The sequence below is a fragment of the Cornus florida genome, unplaced genomic scaffold (assembly GCF_030987335.1).
Source record: "Cornus florida cultivar Cherokee Brave unplaced genomic scaffold, ASM3098733v1 CherokeeBrave_3.0.0_Hap2_scaffold_179, whole genome shotgun sequence".
Taxonomy (NCBI): Eukaryota; Viridiplantae; Streptophyta; class Magnoliopsida; order Cornales; family Cornaceae; genus Cornus; species Cornus florida.
Genome location: NW_026775670.1, coordinates 26,965 through 49,500, shown reverse-complemented (window position 1 = coordinate 49,500; position 22,536 = coordinate 26,965). Strand labels below are relative to the sequence as shown.

At 34.4% G+C, this 22,536-nt stretch overlaps 4 protein-coding genes across 5 annotated transcripts; 1 reads left to right on the top strand and 3 right to left on the bottom strand.

Moving 5' to 3' along the window:
- Positions 1 to 936: 936 nt before the first annotated feature.
- Positions 937 to 3,049, bottom strand: LOC132289220 (stellacyanin-like). Its single transcript, XM_059789945.1, has 2 exons — positions 1,852 to 3,049; positions 937 to 1,604 (listed from the first exon to the last, which is right to left on the bottom strand). The coding sequence occupies exons 1-2, from the start codon at positions 2,039 to 2,041 to the stop codon at positions 1,258 to 1,260; spliced, it is 537 nt and encodes a 178-aa protein (XP_059645928.1). The 5' UTR covers positions 2,042 to 3,049; the 3' UTR covers positions 937 to 1,257.
- Positions 3,050 to 3,188: 139 nt separating this feature from the next.
- LOC132289218 (glucan endo-1,3-beta-glucosidase 14-like) lies at positions 3,189 to 7,865 on the bottom strand. Its single transcript, XM_059789943.1, has 3 exons — positions 7,472 to 7,865; positions 5,374 to 6,401; positions 3,189 to 3,537 (listed from the first exon to the last, which is right to left on the bottom strand). Exons 1-3 carry the CDS (start codon positions 7,536 to 7,538, stop codon positions 3,451 to 3,453), a joined length of 1,182 nt encoding a protein of 393 aa, XP_059645926.1. The 5' UTR covers positions 7,539 to 7,865; the 3' UTR covers positions 3,189 to 3,450.
- A 400-nt stretch (positions 7,866 to 8,265) lies between these two features.
- On the top strand, positions 8,266 to 10,498 carry LOC132289219 (thylakoid lumenal 16.5 kDa protein, chloroplastic-like). The gene is made up of 4 exons (XM_059789944.1): positions 8,266 to 8,714; positions 9,714 to 9,856; positions 9,961 to 10,033; positions 10,141 to 10,498. The coding sequence occupies exons 1-4, from the start codon at positions 8,354 to 8,356 to the stop codon at positions 10,248 to 10,250; spliced, it is 687 nt and encodes a 228-aa protein (XP_059645927.1). The 5' UTR covers positions 8,266 to 8,353; the 3' UTR covers positions 10,251 to 10,498.
- A 344-nt stretch (positions 10,499 to 10,842) lies between these two features.
- Positions 10,843 to 18,752, bottom strand: LOC132289217 (methyl-CpG-binding domain-containing protein 11-like). Of its 2 annotated transcripts, XM_059789940.1 has the most exons (3): positions 18,596 to 18,752; positions 18,377 to 18,475; positions 10,843 to 12,349 (listed from the first exon to the last, which is right to left on the bottom strand). In XM_059789940.1, exons 2-3 carry the CDS (start codon positions 18,467 to 18,469, stop codon positions 11,222 to 11,224), a joined length of 1,221 nt encoding a protein of 406 aa, XP_059645923.1. In that variant the 5' UTR covers positions 18,470 to 18,475; positions 18,596 to 18,752; the 3' UTR covers positions 10,843 to 11,221. The 2 variants fall into 2 exon arrangements, with proteins under 2 accessions (XP_059645923.1, XP_059645925.1); XM_059789942.1 differs by lacking the exon at positions 18,596 to 18,752 and having other exon boundaries at positions 18,377 to 18,588.
- Positions 18,753 to 22,536: the final 3,784 nt, after the last annotated feature.

The window sequence follows — 22,536 nt, the reverse complement described above, 5'->3', positions numbered from 1 at the left end:
ATATACTATTCAGCAGGGAACATGCATATTATAACCATTATACATACATACATACATATGCATATAATTACATACATTCAATGATAAGAAATGAAGCGTAAACAATATCTGTAGTTCATCCATTCTAGATGGCGTAAGGAGGACTCAAGTGATCTGTATAGTCAAAATTCAAAGGGTAATAATAATATCCGAAATCTAGCTGTATTGATAACTTGGTCAAGATTGACAACTACAAGTATTAACAATGAATATTTTATTCAAAAAAAAAAAAAAAAAAAACCAATGAAAAGTATGGATGAAGTAGCATGCTCCCTCCCAAAGCTTGCGTGTAAAGATCAAGTGAGATTTAATCACATAACATCATTTTTCAGCGTAAAAAAGACATTTAAACCAACTAATTAATGAATTATGTTTAACAAGTTTCATTTACTTTTGTGATTTGAAGGTGTACTTCCATCTTGTTATAAGGAATATTATTTGAATTCAATCTGCTAACTGTGTTTCCAATCTTTACATGACTATTTTTAAAATACTGAAAACAATATCAAATTTTAGAATTATAAATCAAGCATTACATGACTATTCTTAAAGTAAATAATATAAAACCTTAAAGTTACAAATCAAATATTACATGATTATTCTTAAAGTACTGAAAATAATATAAAATCTCACAGTTACAAATCAAACATTATATAACTACTCTTAAAATATTGAAAACAACATAAAACCTCAAATTTACATATCAAATGGACCCATATGTCTAACTTGACCTTGACAAAGAACGTATTATTAAGGCACGACTAGCCCTTTGTGAAATGTAGCAAAATGTCAATTTATTTCCTTATTACTTAATTAAATAAAGCATATGACCTTCGATCACAAAAAAATGTAAACAATTGTAATTATGAAAGAATTTGAATTGCATGTGGAGACAAAAACAAAAGGACATGAAACAATTTTCAAACATTAACGGGAAAGTCCACTAAGCTTTTGAAAATGCTTATAACAAACAAACAAAATATTCCAGTCTGAAAAAATGATAAAGGGTTCTCATGCTATAATGGATCATGGATGAAATAAACTGCTTTACTTAAATCTGAATACAAATATCAATCTATATATAATGTGCCCTTCCAGTACAAGTATAAACATAAAAGATAATAAAAAAGAAAAAGAAAAAGAAAAAGAGGCATAAATAAATTGTTCATAAAGTGGACAGTGTATGTAATAGTGAAGACAAGTCTGTTTAGTAAAAAACTAAGACAAGAAAGCTACAGTAATGGACATGAAGATGATGAGAGAGAAGGTGGCAATGGCTGTAGGTGGTGCAGAGCTGGGTGGTGGAGGAGGAGGAGGAGGAGGAGGCTGAGCGTCGTTGCCTGATGGAGATTCAGCACGGGAAGTCACATTGATGCTTAACTTCTGTCCTCCCATCGCACAGTGGTTGCTTGTGGTGCAAATGAAGTAGTTTTCACCGGTGGCGTTAAGAGTGAAGTTCGCTGGACCATTGGTTTCAATAGAGAGAGGATTTGTGATGTTGCAAGCATCGAATGCCTCCTTTGTAACTTTGGCCGCGGTGTGTTGCCCGGTGGTGAAGTTGAACACTGCAAAATTAATTAATATATACTAGGGATCAATTCGATCATCAACAATATAATTAAAGGAAAATCAAACTGGATTCTTCAACTATGGGAAGATTTCTTGTAGATTAATCTTGCTATTATGCGTTGATGATGGAACATTCCAAAATTCAGCATGATATGGAATACTTGACATTTTGAGTAAAAAATATACATATATATGTATGTGTGTGTGTGTGTGTGTGTGTTATGTAAAGAAGTCTCTAATTACCTAGAATGTCCCCTAGTTCAAAGGTATATTGGGAAGACCAGTTGGTGAAGGCCACAGCGCCACCGGGAGGGACCTGCCAACCCAAGCTGTCTCCCACATAGTATGTGTCTGCTGTACCTGCGTTCTGTATCAGTATTGCAGTTGCTACTGCAACCACCAAAAGTGTTACTAAATTGTTTCTTGTAGACATCTCCCTTTTGATTGTGTATGTGTATGTGTATGTGCATGTGTATGTGTGTGTGTGTTCACTGGGTGGTCACCCCTTTACTCTGCAATCTGCACACATTACAAATATAGATACATGTATATATAGATGGATGGGTAAATATTGTGAGTCTTGAGGTCTTGAAGACCTTGTGGTTCTGTTGATATACGGAGAGAGGCTTAACTACTCCTTTGAAAGTCATTTGTGGGCTTTCATGAATGGCAGCCACGCGGATTTTGGCGGTAATTTTCTGTTATGGCAGTTGTAAAGTTATGTCAGAATCAGAAAGGGGTAAAAAAAAAAAAAAGGTCATTGTACAGGTGGGGGGGTTGTCCCTACCTCAAATTATAAAAAACAAGAGTGCCAATAACACCACTCCCAAATGATGACGCTACTTACCAGTTAATTAAACAGGGTTTTATTTGAATAAATGAATAAATGGGTGGACAATTTGAGAGTAAAAACTTTTTGAGGAAGAGAAAACATATATAGAGGAAGAATTTCATTTATTTCTGTACAAGGTATATGCATATACATCCAAGTATTATACACAAAATTGCAATAAGAGGAATAATTAAAAATTCCAGCCAAAAATAAACAATTCAAGTTCCTTTCAGTCTCATGAATCTTCGCACCTCCTAGTCAATAATCAAATGATGACATTAGCATGAAAATACTGAATCAAATTAGCTAGCATCCATAACTCATGCAAAAGTCACAATGTGGTTGCAAAACAAGTTTTTTCAGAGGGTCAAAGGAAATAAAAAAGAGAAAAGATAGAAAATCTGAACATTTCAAATGTGACATTGGTATATCTAGAAATATTGAATCAAGTTCCTTGTCAGCTTTTGAGTCATTGTCCGAGTTAACCCTGTCCGGCAACGAGTTCCTAAATCTCTTGTTGGATAAAGGATAAATATAGCATCAAATTGGTCAGTTTCCCTACAAAACTTGAAGTAAATTCATGCCATTATAATAATACCCCAAAGGTCACAACGCCTTCACCAGCCCTCTCTGTTGAGGCACAACTGGTGAAGATATAGGGAATGCTTGAAAGAAGTGAGCTAAATCTAGGATATGCTACCATATAACATGAATTGTGAAACGAATGTAGCACTAAGACACGGAAAACTAATGCAAGCTCACATGAACCTCAAATGAGGACATGCTATTTATAATCATAAAGAAAGATTTATTAGTTACAAAATCAATATCCATTGCTGATTTATTTCAGCAATGACTAACACTTTTTCCTAGTAATAACAAGAATCGTTGATGCACTTATGCTGGACTAAAATATGAGATCAAATGGGTACCAAACCGAAAATATTGATAGCTTCTGAATGCTAATCTGGTATCGAATACAATAGGGGAGTGCCCCAGAACTTGTTTTTTCACAATCTTGGGAACAGAAACAGCAGTAATGTAGAGGCAGTTAATACCAAGGAGTAGAACCCAGGCCAACCGTGAGCTTGAATATCCTGTCATATGGCAAAATAGCAGATAAGAATAAATAAATGGCCAATCGTGTCATAGCTCATCAAATAGTGCCACGAATGAGGGCATGAGTAAATAGACATATAAAACACATTCTTGTCTTTATTTTAACTTTTTTTGTATTTTTAAACCCAAAACTAGTTGAGAAAAATACAATGTGGGGTCGTGGGAAGACTATATAAAGACTAGTTAAAAATTATCACTTCCCGGCCCCCAACTCAAAAAAGGAAAAAATGTTAAATATTGGATTTGGAACTGTATCACAGGCATGCACATGCACTGACAGTTTATGGACCATAAAAAATATGATGCACAAAAGAAGAATGTAGATATCTTAGGATGGGAGTAGGAGTCTATCTTAACTGATACTTGATTGATATCTTGGACAAGGATTATGTGAAACAATGTTAGTATTTCTACAAGGCCCAATCTAGAATCTGTAGAATTCACAAGTTTTCTAAGTAATAGCAACGGAAATTTTCTCAACTGTTTACTGATTGTGATACCCTAATCAAACAACTTGATAAGGTTGACGAACAAAACACACTCAACCTTGTCGCCTTTGAGAGAATATTGCTCCTTAGTACCTAGTTGCCACCACTGCAAACACATTTGTCCCCCTGTGCCCCTTTACCTTTTATGACATTAAGTTGCATGCTATATCATAAAGTAAACAAGAATTTATTTGCTATCAGCAATGCTGTGGTTATCATTTACCCGTTTTTGAGACTTGGCCATTCTAAAATTTAATTACCCTCTCATGACTCAATGTGTTCTGGTGCTCTAAAACCATGCACATCAGTGTACTATCAATAAGTAAATGTGAAATGTAGAAACTATTCCATATTCAAAATAAATAAAAAATGACGCATATGTAACCTATTCATGACAAAATATTCCGCAAATATAAATTCATTAACTCGAAAAAAAAAAAGTTCATGTTGCAAGAGAACTAAAGCAATAGATAGACATCCTTGTTCTCATTCTTTTGATCCTATCGGCTATGTTACATGGGACTCTTTATGTGGTATTGTCGTGTCGGATATGACACCTAAGCATGGATATCCTATATGTGTCCAATGTGCCCTAGCACCCATAAGCAATAACTCACATTCATTATATAACTGCGTATAAAACTGTCCCTTTTATTGCGTTATTGCCTCAAAAAAAGTGAATTCTCACGCTGAACGCCATCATTTTACCTTGGGAAATAAAAGAAGACTAAAAAATACAGATATTTAGACACTTCCTTATATTATTCAGTTTGCGTATTACCCTAAATAAATTCAATGCTTACATACCTACACATGATGCTTTAAATGTGAATATTTCGCATAGAAAATTTCAGTTCTTTGGGTAAGCTGTGAATATTTTCCTTGGGAGGTAAATCTATACACCACCTGCAATATCTATAAAAAAAACAAAGATCCACAACTGCGCCCTTGTCTTGTGTGTTTAGAAAAAGCACATAGTCTATGGATTCTGAAACTCTCCTTTAACTAAAAAACAGACAAATAACAAAAGCCTATGCTTTTGTGAGTCAATCCAATATGTGAGTTTATAGGGGCTTCATTCCTTGATTTGTGGATACTTTGCTTTTGTCTAGGACGTAATTTTTATATCCTTTTTCCTTTGCACACTTCCTTATGCATTGGAGTCACCACTGTATTAGTGCCTACATGTCTTCAACATTTTTTTAAAGCCCACCCATATAATAGTCTATTTTCCCCCTGAAAATATTGCAAAGGGTAAAAGAGAAAAAGAAAATCCAAATTTAGCAACTAAAACGTGATATTTCAAAAGCCTAATGAACCTCGTACCTTTATTGACAGAAGAGACGAGACTGCAGATGATGATTTCAGTCCAGAAAACCCAATATCATATGAGATGCTCCCATCAGCTTTAAACAGTCCATAGTTCTTTTCAGAACCGGCACCATTCTTCAAATTCTCATTAAAAATTGCAAAAACATATGCCTTCAACATAATATTTGGCCTTAGTGGGGTTCCCTTCCTCTTGGCAAGCCTTTTACGCAGGTTATAATTGTATGTCCTCGCATTATTAACTGTTGCTGCAGCTTCACTTTCATCTCCGTGAGAAGCCCAACCTGTCTCTGTAACTATAACTTCCATCTTTTTATATCCAGCATCTTCCAAAGCGGCATAGGCCGCATCAATCTGAGCATCAAGCATGTTATCATAATGCAGACCAGTTTTCTGATCATGTATTCCTTTGTTTGACTGGAAAAGTGCATAATTTATATCAATTTCATCTGGATTATACGTATAAGCCAAAAATGGGTAAGCATTCAAACAGAAAGGGGATCCAATCTGTGAGAAGAACTCCAAGAGTGGCTTCATGTATTGAACAACATTATCTTTGAAAATACATGAGGAGGGAGGGTATGAATTATCAAAAACAGCCTGTGAATGTGCAGTGGAAATCTGAATAACTTCAGTTAGCTGAAGCTTTTTTGTGGCATTATAAATATTTTTTGCCGCACCCAACAAAGCTTCCCAGTTTCCTTGGTCACCTCCTCCTAGAACTTCATTTCCGATAGCTATCCCACGTATGTGTGTATTGGGAAGGAATGCCTGCACATTTTCTTTGACCCAAGCCAGGGCATGATCTGCATTAGCACTCATGTTCCTCAGGTTTCCATTTGGAAGTCCGACCACTAATTCAAGCCCAGTACCACTAAATGCATTGAGGACACTATGATCAGCATCATAAATTCGAACATTCTTTATCTTTGCTGCTCTGAGGAGTGTAGCCACTTTATCAGGAGAAGGGATGTTATCCGCAATTCTTCCATAATTTATTCCATAAGTTCCAGTGAATGCGTGCACTGTCAGAGGGTGGAGAGGGAGCAAAAGTGACTTAATTAGCCATCGCGTCATTTCATTCACAAGATAGGCATGACAAGTACAAGCTGTGCTTGCATATGATATTTAACTATTATCAGCATTAGATTTCTCCAACAAACCACAAAATGTTGGGATACAAACTTGTTGAGATATTGAGTGGTACTACTGTATTGCTAGATTTTAGGAAGTGAATTTCATGACATAACTTTTTTCCTCAAGAAATACCAGTTTCAAATTCCTATGATATTCTAGCAAGCCATTAGTATCGTATATTCTATTGAATCATGCACTTAAGCTCAATGAACATGGAGAAAATTTAACCTCATTGCTCAATATAAGTAAATTAAGAGAACCCCACAAGTGTTTATATATTATAGACTACATCATACGCAGCCCAGAAAAAATAAACATATCAATCAATAAATAATTAAAAAGGAACACATCAACCATTACATTAAACTGGTGCAAGAAAGGTTGCTAATTGATTTTAGATAATACAATATATATATATATATATATATATATATATATAATAAACTTAATAATTCAACTAAATTTTGCAAATTGCTCAACCCAAAGACAGGCTTGAAGGGTGAATTAATATGAATTACGAAGGCTCCATGACAATCCCCTCAATTTACCAAATCATATAATCAATATTCACAAAATTAGAAACAAATAATCCCATATCATCAATAATATCAAGCAAAGATTTGGTGATAAAGTCTTTCTATTAGGACAGAGATTGTACCCTGAAAAAATAGCAAATTTCAATAAAATTCTAAATTAACGCTCCAAATGCATCAAGAAAGATCATTATAACCCAAAAATTTTAAATCAACATATCAATCTCCTTTCCAATCCATTTAAAGAAATAGACATATAAACACCCAGAATAGCAATTAAAGATCCAAAGCATCCAAATTGACAAGTTATGAGATAAACCCAAGTTGATAGAAGTTAGAAAACATATATCCTCTCGATCAAATCAAATTATAATGAATTAAATTGACAGTAAAAGTCAAATTGAAAAACAAGAACAAGAAAGTACCGTTTGGAGTGAAGAAGAAAGCAAGAAGGAGAAGGAAACGGACGAAGAAACGAGAAAAAACTGCCATTGCGTTGTCAAACTCGGTACAGTTATTCCGGTATAATGTCTAATTGGATCACTTGGACATGCCATATGACGAATTAGCAATACCCTTTACTTTCTCTCTCTAAAGTATAGAGAACTGTTCTTCTGTCCATCTGGTGATACGTTTTTCTATCTTTCTCTCACTAGACTGTTCTTCTCTCTCTAGAAGGCTGCGGATTGAATTGTGGGCCAGTGGCGGCGGCCGGATTGGGCGGTGGCTAGGCAAAATCCGGGGAGTGGTCTTTCTCTTGAGAGCGTGTTGATATTTGGGAGGACTTTTACCAGGGTAGAGGAAATAGGAATTTTATTAGAGTTTTATTTAATCTTTTTGGGAGAGTGACTTTTACTATTAGAGTTGCAAAACTAAAATTGGTAATTTTTTTTTTTTTTTTTTTAATTTTCTTTTCTTACACTTTACTATAATTAATAAATAAAAAAATAAAAACTTCATTTCTTTAATCCTTATTTTTTATTTTAAGAGGTTTAAAATATGTGTAAAGATAATACTCTGTAACAAATTATTTTATATTTGTGACCAAATAAAAAAAAAAAAAAATGGACTTCCTTCCACTAAAGCCGTCCAAAGTAGTAGTAGTACGAGAGGTCTGGGTAAAGTAGTAGTATTGTGTAGACTTTGTAAAAGACCTTAATACCCCTTAAACACGTAAAAAAAAAATGGTTGAAGACAATATCAGAAAATCCAGCGATCTTATCCTTATGTAGTTCCAAACTGCCAATACCTCTGCTTCTCTTCCACCAAACAGAGAAAAGAAAAGAAAAGAAAAGAAAAGAAAAAGAATGGCAACAGTCTTCTTCTCAACTGCAAACACTTCTCTTCTTCTATCACCATTATCATCATCATCTTCTTCTTCTTCTCTAACAACATCAAGTTACTTAAACAAACACAATGTAAGGACACAATTAAGTGTGTGCAAGGCAGTGGGCGGTGAGTCACTGCCTTCTTCTCCTCCAATTCTGACAAAAAGAAGCCTTTTCACCACCGCATTCCTCTTCTCCTTTGCCGGAAAAGGCTACTCTTATTCCAATGCAGCCATTCTAGAGGCCGACGATGACGAAGAGCTAATGGAAAAGGTGAAGAAGGACAGGAAGAAGAGGATTGAAAGACAAGGTGTCATCAGCTCATCCAAAAAGGAGAAAGGTTAGGTTCTTAAATATACATATACATATACAATTTACAAATATATATCGTAGATATCCCACGAAGTGCATAATATAAATGTACCCACTGACGAATTTATCTGAGTTTCGGTTTAATTTCAAAGTGTCTTTGTGTGTTTTGCTGCAATTTGAGTCATTTGGTCAGCACCAAATTAATTAAAATGATGCTTTATGGTAATGAATTTTATTTTCTAGGCCTAATCAATTCAATTCCTCTTCTTGATGATGGGATTATTTGGGGATGGGATTTGACCCAAGTGGGACTTTTTGAGTTCAGTTTTAGATTTTTCCTTTGGGGTTCTTGCCATTGTGTGCGTGCGTGTGTCTATATATATATATATATATATATATATATATATATATATATATTTATGAATGGGATTGGTATTTCATTTCAGAAGATATAGCAATTCAATAAAGTGAGAAAGAAGGGCATACCCTTGTGAAAACATAAACAAATACAATTGAAAACATCCATTTCCAATAGGATGCGAACAATTTAGAAATAGTGATTCCTATTGGTGATTCAATATAATTACATCATCCCAGCCTTGATAAGAAAATTTTATTAATGTTTCATAGACTATTGAAAATCAGCTTTTAGTTGTGTGCGTGAGTGTGCGCTGCATTGCTTTGCACACTCACTACTGCAAGATACGAGATATTCAGCTCAACTATAATGTCAGTGCAGCACTTGATGATGTTGCTTTTTCGTTAACTAACTTAACTTTGATCATAAATGGTGGTAAGAAAATTCTCAAACCATTGTTTTTTGCTGCAATTCTCCTATTGTGGTGATGGTGTAATGGTAAAAGTTCGGATTGATAAGCTCGAGGGCTTGACAAAGTTGTGTCTATTTCATCTTTAATTAGTATTTCAACACCCTGTTGTGGACAAAATATATACTAACGTGTAATACTTTTTTTCTTTTACTTTTTAATCTATGCAAATATCAAAACATTTTGAAATTACTTTGCAGAATATCTGCAAGATCTTGTGTTCAGTCTTGACAAAGTCGGTCAAGCACTAGAGAACAATGATCTCCCTGCAGCAGGTTTTATTCTGGGTCTGCCCAAAAATGATACAGATTGGATCAAGAATGTTAATGAAGCTTTCGCCAAGGTCATCCTTTTTTTGAAATATTTTTCATACATTGTTTGGTTGGTATATTGTTTATACAGCAGATTATCTTCAATGAATTTTCATTTTATATACCTTTTCAACAGCTGAGCTCTTCTCCTGAAGAGAAGATGCAGGTGGATATATTTAATTCCTCACTAGTATCTTTGATACAATCAGGTGCGTGTCACAAGTTTCACTGAATTAGTTTCTTTGCAATCAATTACATATTTTACACTAATCCGCTTAATACCGGAACACCTAATCTATACTCCTGTGTTTTGTAGTTGTTCGGAATGATGTTGAAGCCTCTAAAATAGCCTTTGTATCAACAGCCAGTGCATTCGAGAAATGGACGGCCTTAACCGGGCTGAATGAACAGCTCAAGGGGCTCTAAGGGAAAGAGATATTTTCATTACTTTAGGTTTTTTAATTTGTGTCAGAAGAAAATTTCATGCAATTTCGATTTTTTTTTTATTTTTTTTTTTTTGTGTGGATTATTTCATTTGATTATCCTCTGGCTTCAACTGGGTACAATGCCAGCATTTGAGTTGTATTCCTTTGCTCAGCTTGTTCGAGCTTCGGTTGTAATCTAAATTTTCTTGCCAAACAAAATTTTGATGTGATACTTGTTTATATTTTGAATGACCTGATTGTGCTGTTGTTGTGTAGCAACCAGTTAGCTCCGCAATTTGGCAGATACAGACTACATATTTCATATCCATTTCAATCTGGACCATCACATTTGGTCTCCATCAACTTAGTTCATTTCAATAATGGCCCTGTCTTAAACCTACCTTTCCAATGTTCTTGTTATCCATTTTCTCAATCAAACAGAGAAACCATAAATCTAGACAAAACCAATTGAAAGACATAGCTCTACCTGAAAGTGTCCAACATTTTATGTGGCATCCAATGACCAAAATACCTGAAAAGGACCTGTCTTGGTCGGACGAATTAAAGGAAGTCAAAGAATATGAGCGAGTCAGTAACTGAATACATAACTACTTATTACATACCAGTTTTAACACCATACTGTTACATAAATCTCTGCAAGCTATCAGTAACTGAATACATAACTACTTATTACATACCAGTTTTAACACCATACTGTTACATAAATATCTGCAAGCTACGAGTCCCTTCAGTGACACAGAGGCTGCGGACTTGGAGGCCTAATCTGTGATGAAAGTTTACCAATACATATCCCTTGAAGGCCTAACCTATGATTTTGCATACATAAGTTTCCACGAACAATAAGAATATTATCATAAACAACAATGATACTACAGTCATCCAAAAAAAAACCACAAACTATAAAGGTCAGGTGGTGGATAGAAGAAGTATTAAGTTAATTGATACAGTAACTCAAGGCTTGGCCTCGCCAGCCTGGTTGCCATAGCTGCCATTCTCGATCACTTCTCCCTTGTCCATCATGTTATTTTGTTCCAAATTGATCATGTTTACCACTTCTTTCTCTTTAGTTTCTCCCTTAGATCCAAAGACGCTACTTTTGTTTTTCTCCTCCTCTCCATCAACTTCATACTTCTTTTCCTCATCAGTACCTGTCTCCAGTTTGTCCTGTTTCTCGGAACCATTATCTCTGCCTTCCTCAATTGGTTTTTGTTCCGTGTTCTCTTGAACTTGTACATTCTCCATTTTCCCTTTATCATTTTGAGTTACTTCAGAACCATCAGCTACTTCCACAACCTGGATCTCTTTTGAATTTTCTGGTTCTGCTTCTGCATTCGTCTTGTGTTCTTCAGCATCATCAGTCATTTTAACATCTTGCGATGCCTTAATTTCTTCAGGAGGGGCATCTTCAACCTTAGTATCTGTATCTTGGGTTGCATCTTTATTTTCCTCTTGGTTTTCCTTCAGAACATCCTTCTCAATATTTGAAGCTGAATTATCCTTCTCAAATTTTCCTTCTACTTGCATAGGATCTTCTTTCACCGCCTCAGATTCTTCAGGGCCAACTTCTTTTTCTCCGTTATCCTTTGCAGCCTCAGTTTCTTCAGGAGCTACTTCTGTTTCCTTCACGGCCTCAGTTTCTTCAGGAGCTACTTCTTTTTCCTTCACGGACTCAGTTTTTTCTGCAGCAACTTCTTCCTTCATGGCCTCAGTTTCTTCAGGAGCTACTTCTTTTTCCTTCATGGCCTCAACTTTTTCAGGAGCAACTTCTTCCTTCATGGCCTCAGTTTTTTCAGGAGCAACTTCTTTTTCTTTGTTATCCTTCTTTGAACCTGAAAATGTCCTGCTTCGTTTCTTTGGGGGCTCATTTTCTGGTGGAGTAGTTGCCTTTGCCTTCTGACTAATCCTGGCCGATCTCCTTGGGGTCTCACCTGTTCCCCAATCAAACTCTGATATTGCTGGGCTGCCAGGGTGTGATTTTAAGTACTGTTCCAACTGTCTTCTGTTAGTGATCTCCTCCCCTGTTGGGGCAGTGAATATGATCTCATTCTTTTTAGGAGTCCCACCTTTTTTGGGCATGAACTGCAGAAAAAGATAAAGTTTTGTGTAACACAACTGATTCCTCTGGAAAAGAAGAACAAAATATCCAGAGAGCATACAAAGTTTGGCATTTCTTAAAAAAATGTGAGTGGAAGATCGAAACTAAGAAAAAGTAACAAAGTGGCATTAAATACCCTGATAACTAGATCAAATAAAAAAGAGGGCATAAAAATGTAAAGAATATAGATAAATCCTGCCTATTGAGAAAATATCTAAAGCCAGTGTTGTGCTATTAAGAGAGGGAAAAAAAAAAAACCCTTAGGTATCCTGCTTCATATCAACATGAGATGATGATCAAGATCTGGACTTCATCATTTATAGAGAATTTTTCTTCTTCCATTCGTTAAAAAAGAAATACTCATGACCTTCCCTCCGAAAGAATTCATTACAACCAGCTGACCGAGATAATTATGGTTTCAAAGGATTAGGAGGAAACCAAGGAACAGGGTGTAAGCCTTACATTTGATTCTAAAGGGAAAATGGGTGACAAGCAAGTTTCATTGACGAACCACCAAAATTTTCAGCATTTCTGCATTCAACTGCACTTGATGCCAGTTCAAACCTCTTTACTTTTGTTTTAAAAGAAAACCACTTTTAACCAGTTATTCTTTATAGTTTATTAATTTATTTGAACAATAGTCATTGCCAAATTTAGTTGTCAGAAGTTAGAAGTGGGCAACTGGGTCTGGGCATTACCTGCCAAAAAAGTTAGGCTGATTGAAAGTAAAATGAAGGGAACTTGATCGAATTGGCTTTGCTACAGACAACCTAAATCACTAATGGGTAGAAATGGAAAAGATATCTTTTATCCAAGTTCAAAATGCCAAAAAGTCAAGCAGAAGGCCGAAAAGAACTTTAGTTGTGGCTGTGAGTGAGAATATAATTTATCCAAGGAACTTACCAAGAAAATGGATCCGTGGAAATAGTTGGGATTAAGGTTTCTTGAGTTGAGTTGTGTAAAAGATCCTTGTTGATATAAAGCTCTGTTAGTTAAAATAGACCAAAACTGGATACAAGTATTCTCACCAAGTTCCACATGTCTTTTGACAAAAACCAACTTGTTCAGTGCATTATGCTGAATATACTTCTTGCATTCAACCAACAAATTGTAATATTCAGTGTTTCAGTAATAGAGGCACAAGGTTAGTTTTGAACTGAAATTTTTATAATCATCTTTCCCCAAGTTTGATGTACATCAGAGCCTTATATTTGGTCACAGACTGTTGCTTTGCCATTCCCATGGGTGTTCTGTTTTTCAATATACATAACTCTAAATCTTTTCGTTGACATTTGCACTTTCATGACCTTGTCTATAATTCCCAAGTCTTTCCAAATTTCTTTAATTTTTATGACCATGCTAAGTTTAGTCTCTAACTAGGTAGGAGAAGGGAGCCAATCATACTCTTCAGTGACAGAAGCCCAGAGGGAAGAACTGTGTTGCACTATTAGCCCGACAGTTTCCACTAGCCCAAGCCCAGTTTGTCCAAGCAAATCCCGTGTTCTTTTCAACACAAACAACCTAAACGATAGTTAGGATATCACCAAAGATCAAGGAAGTAGAAGTCCAGAAGACGATAAATCCAAGAAAGCACTATTCAACCAATCCTGTCTGAAGTCAACAAGCTTCCCTGCAAAATTCAATTGGTGTTGCAAAGGTAGTCGCAACTCTTTTCTTGCTCCTCATTGACAGTCAGGTTGGGTTCGACAATTTTCAAGGCAAAGCTCATGATCTGTGAAAGCAATGCAATGGACCAAACCAGCTTGCAAAATCGATCAACACTGCCAAACACTTGCAAAAAAGATAAACTATGGGAGCCCCCTCCCCTCAGGCATGTTTTCAAAGAAAAGGTAGGGACTTTGTTTCCTTTAGCCAACCACAGTAATATATCTTCTTCATAAATTATGTTTCATCATCAATTACAAAGCACAATTGTCAGTAAGGTTTCAGCTATAATTATTGAACCATGAAATTCTGTTCTACATGAGATGTCCCTACGTAACTTCGAATAATCGGCCAGTACCTGAATTCATGTCTCCTTCTTCTTCCCATCCTTGTACAGCTCCAGCTCCAGCCAAACTTCTGAGGAAGCCTTGTCCCCAGTGGTTAGTGATAAGATACGTTGCAAATATACAAGTTTCTATGAATAAACTTATTTTCAGCAGTAGAATATAGGAAGTCAGATGAGGCACATCATATTCCCTCTTCAACTGACTTCTATTGGTATCTGGTGCTTAGATATCTGGGCTCCACCTTTTTTTTTTTTTGATGTGTTATTTTTTTCTGTGTGGGCGCGTGTGAGTGGGGGGAGGACCATTAACTGTTTCAGCAGTTTAACGCTCGAGCGAGTTCTAGTCTCGGTAACTTTGTGAAATATTAAAAGTCAGGTCTGTCTTGAGTCCTCACACCCAGGACCCTGCTGTAGTGAGACTAGAACTGGATAATGTCCCTTGTGTTGGTTTGGGGTGGGGTGGGGGGAATCCTTTACCTCGCTAATACTCAAAGGTTTGGGGGAATCAGAAATATATGATCTCTATGATCATGAGAGTTTCAAATATCAAAGTTGACAATCAACTCAACAGTTCACTGATATAAGTATGGTCCCCATCTCACAAAATATAATGCCAAATATCCTTCCCTCTTTTTCTCCTTAACCATGACTCTCTCATTATAATTTAACATACTTAAATCCAAAAACAGATATCACTTGGCCAGAGAAACAGATAGAAAAAAAGCACTGCAACTGAAGACGGGACCTTCTCCAATCCATTTGGAAGGAAATCCGTATTGGTCATCTATTCCAAGCAAGCTTATATATGCCACGTAGTTAATTTATTCCTAAGTCAGTAATATGGTCTCAAGGGTTTTACATCATAACAATGCTATGTCAGAAGCATGTATATCTGCAAATCATTCATATTTGCTTGGTTTAGTACATAACTAATATGTACTTTCTTTATGTATGTACTCTATTCAAATTATGTATACAAAGACACATTTCCTTTATCTACTTGCTCCTAAAACATCAAATCATTGACAGCATATCATCATTATCAATAGTTCCAATCATCACAGTCAATAGTTCTTATTGATTCTGTGCCTCGTCATATGTGACACGTAGATTTGCTAACATCTCCAGACTCCACTGTAAGACAGTGCCTTGGCATGACAAATGTGCCAACACCTCTTTCTTAGAATCTCCTATTGCCTAACTTTCTTCAAAACCTAGATATCTGATTTGATTTTTATCAAGGATTCTATGTATATGACCCACTCTTCCAATATCTTCAAAAAAAAAAAAAAAAAAGGTGACGTGCCACGTGCTCTACGTACTTATTCTAGGAGTACGCGTAGAGGATGATTATAAGTTTTAATTTAATTTTTAGAGATTCCATTTTCCCTATTTAAGGTTTTTATCTTTAGCACTGTTTGATTAGGGTATTAATTTAGTTACCTATATATATATATATATATATATATATATATATAGGCTAGATACATAGGGTTGATTACTTTTTGATGATTATTGAGGTTGTTAAATTTAATAAATACAGAACTTGCTTCACCCTAATACTTCTTATTCTTGTCCACTCTTTTATGCTTCTCTCTCTTCTACTTTCTTTATTTCTTCTAGTTCTGCATCAGGTACACCCTTCAGAACTTCGTAAAATCTTGATCTCACCTCATTCAAAACTTCTTTTCCCTCTCATGCATCTGTATTTACATTTTCTATTGTTCTTCAACACAATCAGAACCTCAAATCCCAAGTCAAGTACTTTTCACTTCAAATCGGGGATTTGAAAGAAATGCCAACCCAGTTGACTCAAGCACAAATGAAACAACTAAGATGTCAACCTTGTAAATCAAAAGCTCTGATCTCCAACTCTATTGCTTTTATTACAAAAAATACACAATCTGAAAACTACAGGTATAGAATAACCAGTCCAATTTACTTGAGACTTGTACATATGTCACAATATATGAAAGATAGCACCATGGAAGCAAGAAACCAGAATACTGTTCACAATTGCGAAACTATATTTGGTTCAAGTTGACCAGGTTGATACAGATCTGGTCAACTCCAAACTATTCAAAACCAACTGTATGAATCTTATTTCTCCATTTTACTTTTACCGTGACCATGATTTTAATAAAACAATACACTAGCATGTATTTCCTTCTTGTTTCTCTCATTTTTTCTTCGATTTGGTGCTACTTCCAACTTAACACAAGTAAGTTCCTTTCTACTGTATTCTCTCATTTCTTGACACACATCCATCCATCATTTGCATTCTTTCGTTTTACAAACATATAAGGGTTGTTTGTGGGCAAGTCATGACTATAAACTAAAGAGAATAAGAGAATAATCATCTATGAATCTTAACAACAATTCATTAGGCTTTAGGATTGTAGGATTAAGCTACATCACATAAACACAATCTTCAATTCGTAAAAGCTCAATTTTTGAATGAACAGAAAGCTTATAGATTATAGGATGCTCTAATTCTATTAGGAGTCTTATTTAAATATATGACCTTACGGAACTTTGACTACTAAGACTACTCTAGACTCACTAAAGACCACCTATAAAGACAATAACATAATATGACCTTAATTAACACCCTTGAACCACTGCTACAGTCCATGTACGCAAAGACTGAAATTACTAAAGTATCAGCCAGTTTTAAAACATTAAAAGAGAAACATAAATAAAATTGAACCTGTCCAGCAAATACTGAAATTATTAAAGTATCAGCCAGTTTTAAAACATTAAAAGAGAAATAGAAATAAAATTCAACCACCAACATATCAACCTAAAATGAATAACAGAATACTCATTTAACCCTAAATTTCACATGCAGTCTCAAGCATGTCCCATGAAATGTTCAATCATTTGGCCATTTAAGCTCACTTTATACACTATCATTCTAACGTCTTCACAATTGCCCTCTTATAGGTGCATAAACTCCAAAAAGGAACCCTTTTTTCATTTTTCTCCATGATTTACACATGCCAGCATCAACAGGTGAAGCCTTATCTTAAAATTTCTCAAATTCATTTCTTCCCAACTTCTCTCAGTCAAAGAAAATGGACAGACTTGGACCAAATATAACACAAGTAAACCTTCAGATGACAAAGTTGAAGAATTGAGTTTCAAATTTGCCAATTCTGTTTTAACTTGTGTTTCTAATGCAGGATGCGTGCGAACAGCACTGGTCCACAAGCTCTACCAGTACTCACATGGGACAGCACTGTAAAACTATGAAGAGTTCTGCATAGAATTGAATATTTTGTGGGCTTAATTTATCAAAAGCTTGTTAGATTTATGTAGGGGCAAAAAATTTTAGGGTTTGTAAAATGGAAAGTGGTTGGAATTAGCTAGGTTTGTAGAACCACCTTTGCAATAATTGTAGTATCAGACAAAGGAAATTAAATAAGCAAATCAAATAAATTCTATTATCATAGATAAAATGCCCCTTAAGTATCAAGCAAAATGGCACATCACCATATACATAAAAATATATACACACACACACACACACAAACTAGTTTTCATTAGCGAGTCACCAATAACAGTTTATGAGAACAAAAAATAAAATAAGTTGAAAAGAATAACCACTATTGATATGTGGAACACGCTCAGAAAACCCTAGGAAAACCAGTATGCTTCAGAGTTTTTGTTTCTTTCATTTATTTTCTCTCTCTTTTCAATTTTAAATAGTAGGTAATAGGTAGTCCCAGAGAATTCAAAATGACAAAGCATTACCATTCGTAGTCCACCAGAATTATTAATTATCTCCCAAGCCCTAGCTTCAAAACCATCACTACGGAAACAAATTCTACCGCAGAATCACACAATTACATAAAATTAAGCAAAACCACACCTAATTCACACAAATATACATAATTTAAAGCACCGAAACAACGTGAATTCAACAGGTTGAAGGTATATAGAGAATACACGCTATATATAAATATATATATAGAGAGAGAATATTAGAGAGCGAAACCTTCTTCTTCCAACCAGTAGGAGCAGGGAGTTCCAAGGAAACAACTTCATCTTTGGCACCGCTCAAGGTTTCCTTCTCAGCTGAGCTCGCCATTTCCACCTACCAATTTCGAAATCAAAACAACTTCAACCAACAAACACACAACGGGACCAAGCAACTGCTATTTAGTAATTATTTAAATATATATATATATATATATATATAGCTCTCTATTTCTACCTTTTCTCTATCTTTAAATTCTGTACAGAATACAGATTAGAAGAAGATATAGGAGAAAGTGTGTGTACAGACACTTCACGTCGTTGAATCACCGATTAGTTCTGAGCTTTTCTTTTCTTTTCTTTTTTTTTTATAATTATTATTTCTAACCGCTCGAAACCAACTCTACTCGCTCTTGGAGAAGACACCTGTCAGCGTTTGGATTACGGGTCAGTTCGGATGGTTCATATAGTTGACCCAACAACCTTTACATAATTATAACTATAAATTTTATTTAATGACCGAGCTATAAGATTTGCATGTGGCCAATTTCTATTATACGAGAGAAAAAAAAAATCCATAACTCAAAAAAAAAAAAAAATTTAAATTACTATTGAACCACGGTCGTAATAGTATGAACACTTCTCCCAAATAAAAAGTTAGGAGTTACATGGTTTGAAGTTGTAAAGATGGCCGGAAAACAAATTGAAAAGAACAAGAAGTTGAGAAGACTATTAAGAATTGATATTTTCATTGTTAAATTTGATTTAGGGGTAAAGTGATTTTTTTTTTTTTTTTGAACTATATTTGAATTTGTAAATAATTTATTTGAACTATATTTTGCGTATAATATCTTTTGAACTATCACATTTTATTGTAAAATGCCCTAATACTTAAATTATATTTCATTAAATGATATAAATGTTATTTTTTATTGAATTACACTTAATCTATTTTTCTTATTGAAATAGATTATGAAAAAATATATACACTAATTTGATGACATATTCTCCATTAAGTTAGCATAAATCTACCTTTAATTTTTAAAATTAATTGTTTAAATATATAAAAATCTTAAGTAAATTTTTTTAAAATAATTTAATTAGTTTCTTAATTTTTCATGAATATATTACATAAAAAAAGATATTTTTTTATTTAAGTAATTTATTAATTTATCATCAGTATATTGTAAGAAAAAGAAAGTACAATGCATTTTTGTATAGTAAAAAAGTTTAAATTGGGTATGATAAAACTTTAATGATAAGTTAATCATTTTAGAAAAAATTAGTTACAATTTTTTTTTATTTATTTTTAATCATAATTTGATACTAATAATAAAATTAATAAAAATAGTATAATTAATATTTAGATAAGATAAAAGATAATAAGAATAATTTAATAAAAAAATGACAAATTTAATGAGAAGGGCAAAATAGTCTTTTTTGTGGGGTAGGTTTTTTGTCCTTTACCTTCGATCTTATTAAGTTTTTTTTAGGTCATTTAAGTTGAAAATTTCATTATTTACTCTGATTATATCTATGTAGAGTATTCGAATAATGAATTGAATGTTAGTGTTATTTTTTCAAAACTTAATCGTTGTAATGCTCAAATTGACATAATTTGAATTTGGTAACTAAATAATTTTGTGCTGGGTTTGATACAGTACATGCTTTAATGACTTAAAAAGCAAAGCATAATTTCTTTTCACAGATATACAAAGAACAGAGGATCTCCATCTCGCTCGCTTTGGTTAAGGTTTGACTGAGATGAAATTGGGCCTCCAATGCACATTCAATCCTCATATTGTATTTGACAATTATAATGATCTATATATATATATATATATATATTCACACACACACTACTGTTACAACTGAAGCAAATGAAGCAATCCTCGTAGGGTTTAAATAGTTTATAAATAGTTTGGGAGCCACTAAAAGCTTGATTTCATTCTATTCTTAATTAAATGACAAGTTGAGAAATCAAGTTTGTGAACAACAGCAAGTAGCAACTCCATGTTTTAGGGCTTAACATGTTTCAATTGTGGGTTTGCTTTTTAGAGATATGAGAGACAGGCTTGGGCTTGGGCTTGGGCTTGGGCTTGGGCTAATGAGCTTTATAACCTTTAATTGTGAGAAGGGCTTGATAGGCCTTACTTTAAAACATAGGTAGATTTGGGCTAGGCATATACTACATATTCTCATAAGCACTTTTAACACACAAAAGATAGTAGCCCAAGTCCATTATTGAGTTGCAAACTTGCAGTGTATATGTTTCAGGATTAAAACCATCAAATTGTGCTCATGAATTATATATATATGAGTGTGTTTAATTATGATGCAAATTATAATGCATTGCTGGCTAGGTGTAATAAGGGGAGTTTGTCGCGAATCTTAATGGGAGAGTGATTGGATATATATGGGTTGTGTGTTAACCCCACCTTATAGCTTAAGGTTTTTGGGTTGGATAATGAAACACCCACTCATTATAATTGGTATTAAAACCAGATCAAGTGTCACGCTAAGCGCGGAACTTAAGAAACGTCATTGTGTTAGTCATAAAGATGTGTTTGAACCACCATGGTAGGCTGCTTATGTGGTCCAAGTAATCTGTGGTTCATCTTGTCTTAGACCATTGGGTATGGTGGACCAGCTTATGCATTCAAATATACCATTTGACTTTATTTCTTTTTCTTTTTATTTTTTATTTTTTTTATTTTTTATTTTTTTATTTTGGAAAAAACTTTTAGTTTTAAATACGTGCATTTAACATTAAAACAATTTACTTTAGACTTAGATTTGTGCATCTAAGATAATAATAATACCGGACAATACTTGTTTAGTTACCGGTGAATAGAAAACTTATATTTACCACGTATATGGCTAGGGCTGCAAATGAACCGAGCTGAGTCGAGCTTGGGTCTGCTCCGGCTCGACTAATTTGTTTATAGGGTCTGCTATGGCTCGGGCTCGGCTTGTAACGAGTTCAGAAAATTGAGCTCAGGCTCGTCTTAATTTTAAAAGTTCGGGCTCGGCTCGTGTCTTCTCAAAATTAATTAATATTCCACAAAAAAATCAAGGATTTCATGCTCCATCATTGTAATTATAATAAATCAATGTTAAAAACTTTCAGATACCATCATTGTAATTATAAAAAATCAATGAGTTCGTGCTCTATAATAAATCAATGCTAAAAACTTTCTGATACCATCATTGTAATTATAAAAAATCTGGCGAGGACAGCAAACAGAGAGGATGGATGATGACAAAGAACGACGAGGACAACAGACGGCGATGACAGAGAACGGCGAGGACAGCAATTTGTTGGACCCTACCTCTACTATTTAACCCAATTAAAGTTATAAAAAGAAAATAAGAAATATATTTTATACTAAAAACAAAATTTTGGTGTTTAGCTTTAGATCAACATGATGATGATTCTCCAATATTAGTTTATTTGATATTATTCTTGTGGTATTTAGCTTTTAATATGTAAATTATTAATTTAAAATAATTATCATTTCTACCGATAATGCTTAAAAAAATTGTAGTATAGTTATTGATTCTATTAAAATTGTCTTTGATAATCTATTTAGTATATGTATATTAGTATATATTAATCAATGTTGTACTTTGAAAACACAAAGTGGATTAGTGGTAGCCTGGTAGGAGTGTTAGAAGTTAAATTCTTTTGTACCCAAGTCTTGGGTTCGAGTTATGCTAAGTTATGTTTTTTAATGTGTCACTTATTATATATATATATATATATATATATAGTGAGCCGAGCCCGAACCTTGTCGAGCCCCTGTTCACAAGCTTATACGAGCCGAACCTAACGTTGTTCAGGCTCGGCTCGTTTAGTAAACGAGCTTGAAAATTTGGCTCGGGCTCGGCTCGTTAGTAAACGAGCTGAGCCCAAGCTGAGACTGGAGCGAGCCAAGCCCGAGTTGTTCATGAACAGCTCGGTTCATTTGCAGCTCTATATGTGGTACACTACTAAATTGACAAGTATATTTACATTTAAAATAATAAAAAAATAAAAAATTGGGTGAATTGCAAATAATCCCTCTTGACTCCTCTATGAATTTTTGTGGCAAAAAATCCCCCTCAACTATCATGAGGGGTCATTTTAACTAACCTCTGTCTCTAGCCAAATTTTCGGACCAAATTACCCGCTTAACA

Excerpts from the sequence above, each read along its gene's own strand:
- LOC132289219 (XM_059789944.1), top strand. The coding sequence starts at position 8,354 with ATGGCAACAGTCTTCTTCTCAACTGCAAACACTTCTCTTCTTCTATCA. Across the intron at positions 9,857-9,960 it reads TTAATGAAGCTTTCGCCAAG|CTGAGCTCTTCTCCTGAAGA; the intron begins GTCATCCTTTTT and ends CCTTTTCAACAG. Across the intron at positions 10,034-10,140 it reads AGTATCTTTGATACAATCAG|TTGTTCGGAATGATGTTGAA; the intron begins GTGCGTGTCACA and ends TGTGTTTTGTAG.
- LOC132289217 (XM_059789940.1), bottom strand. The coding sequence starts at position 18,469 with ATGGCGAGCTCAGCTGAGAAGGAAACCTTGAGCGGTGCCAAAGATGAA. Across the intron at positions 12,350-18,376 it reads CTACTGGTTGGAAGAAGAAG|TTCATGCCCAAAAAAGGTGG; the intron begins GTTTCGCTCTCT and ends CTTTTTCTGCAG.
- LOC132289220 (XM_059789945.1), bottom strand. The coding sequence starts at position 2,041 with ATGTCTACAAGAAACAATTTAGTAACACTTTTGGTGGTTGCAGTAGCA. Across the intron at positions 1,605-1,851 it reads TGAACTAGGGGACATTCTAG|TGTTCAACTTCACCACCGGG; the intron begins GTAATTAGAGAC and ends TTAATTTTGCAG.
- LOC132289218 (XM_059789943.1), bottom strand. The coding sequence starts at position 7,538 with ATGGCAGTTTTTTCTCGTTTCTTCGTCCGTTTCCTTCTCCTTCTTGCT. Across the intron at positions 6,402-7,471 it reads TTTCTTCTTCACTCCAAACG|TGCACGCATTCACTGGAACT; the intron begins GTACTTTCTTGT and ends ACCCTCTGACAG. Across the intron at positions 3,538-5,373 it reads CGTCTCTTCTGTCAATAAAG|GATATTCAAGCTCACGGTTG; the intron begins GTACGAGGTTCA and ends GCCATATGACAG.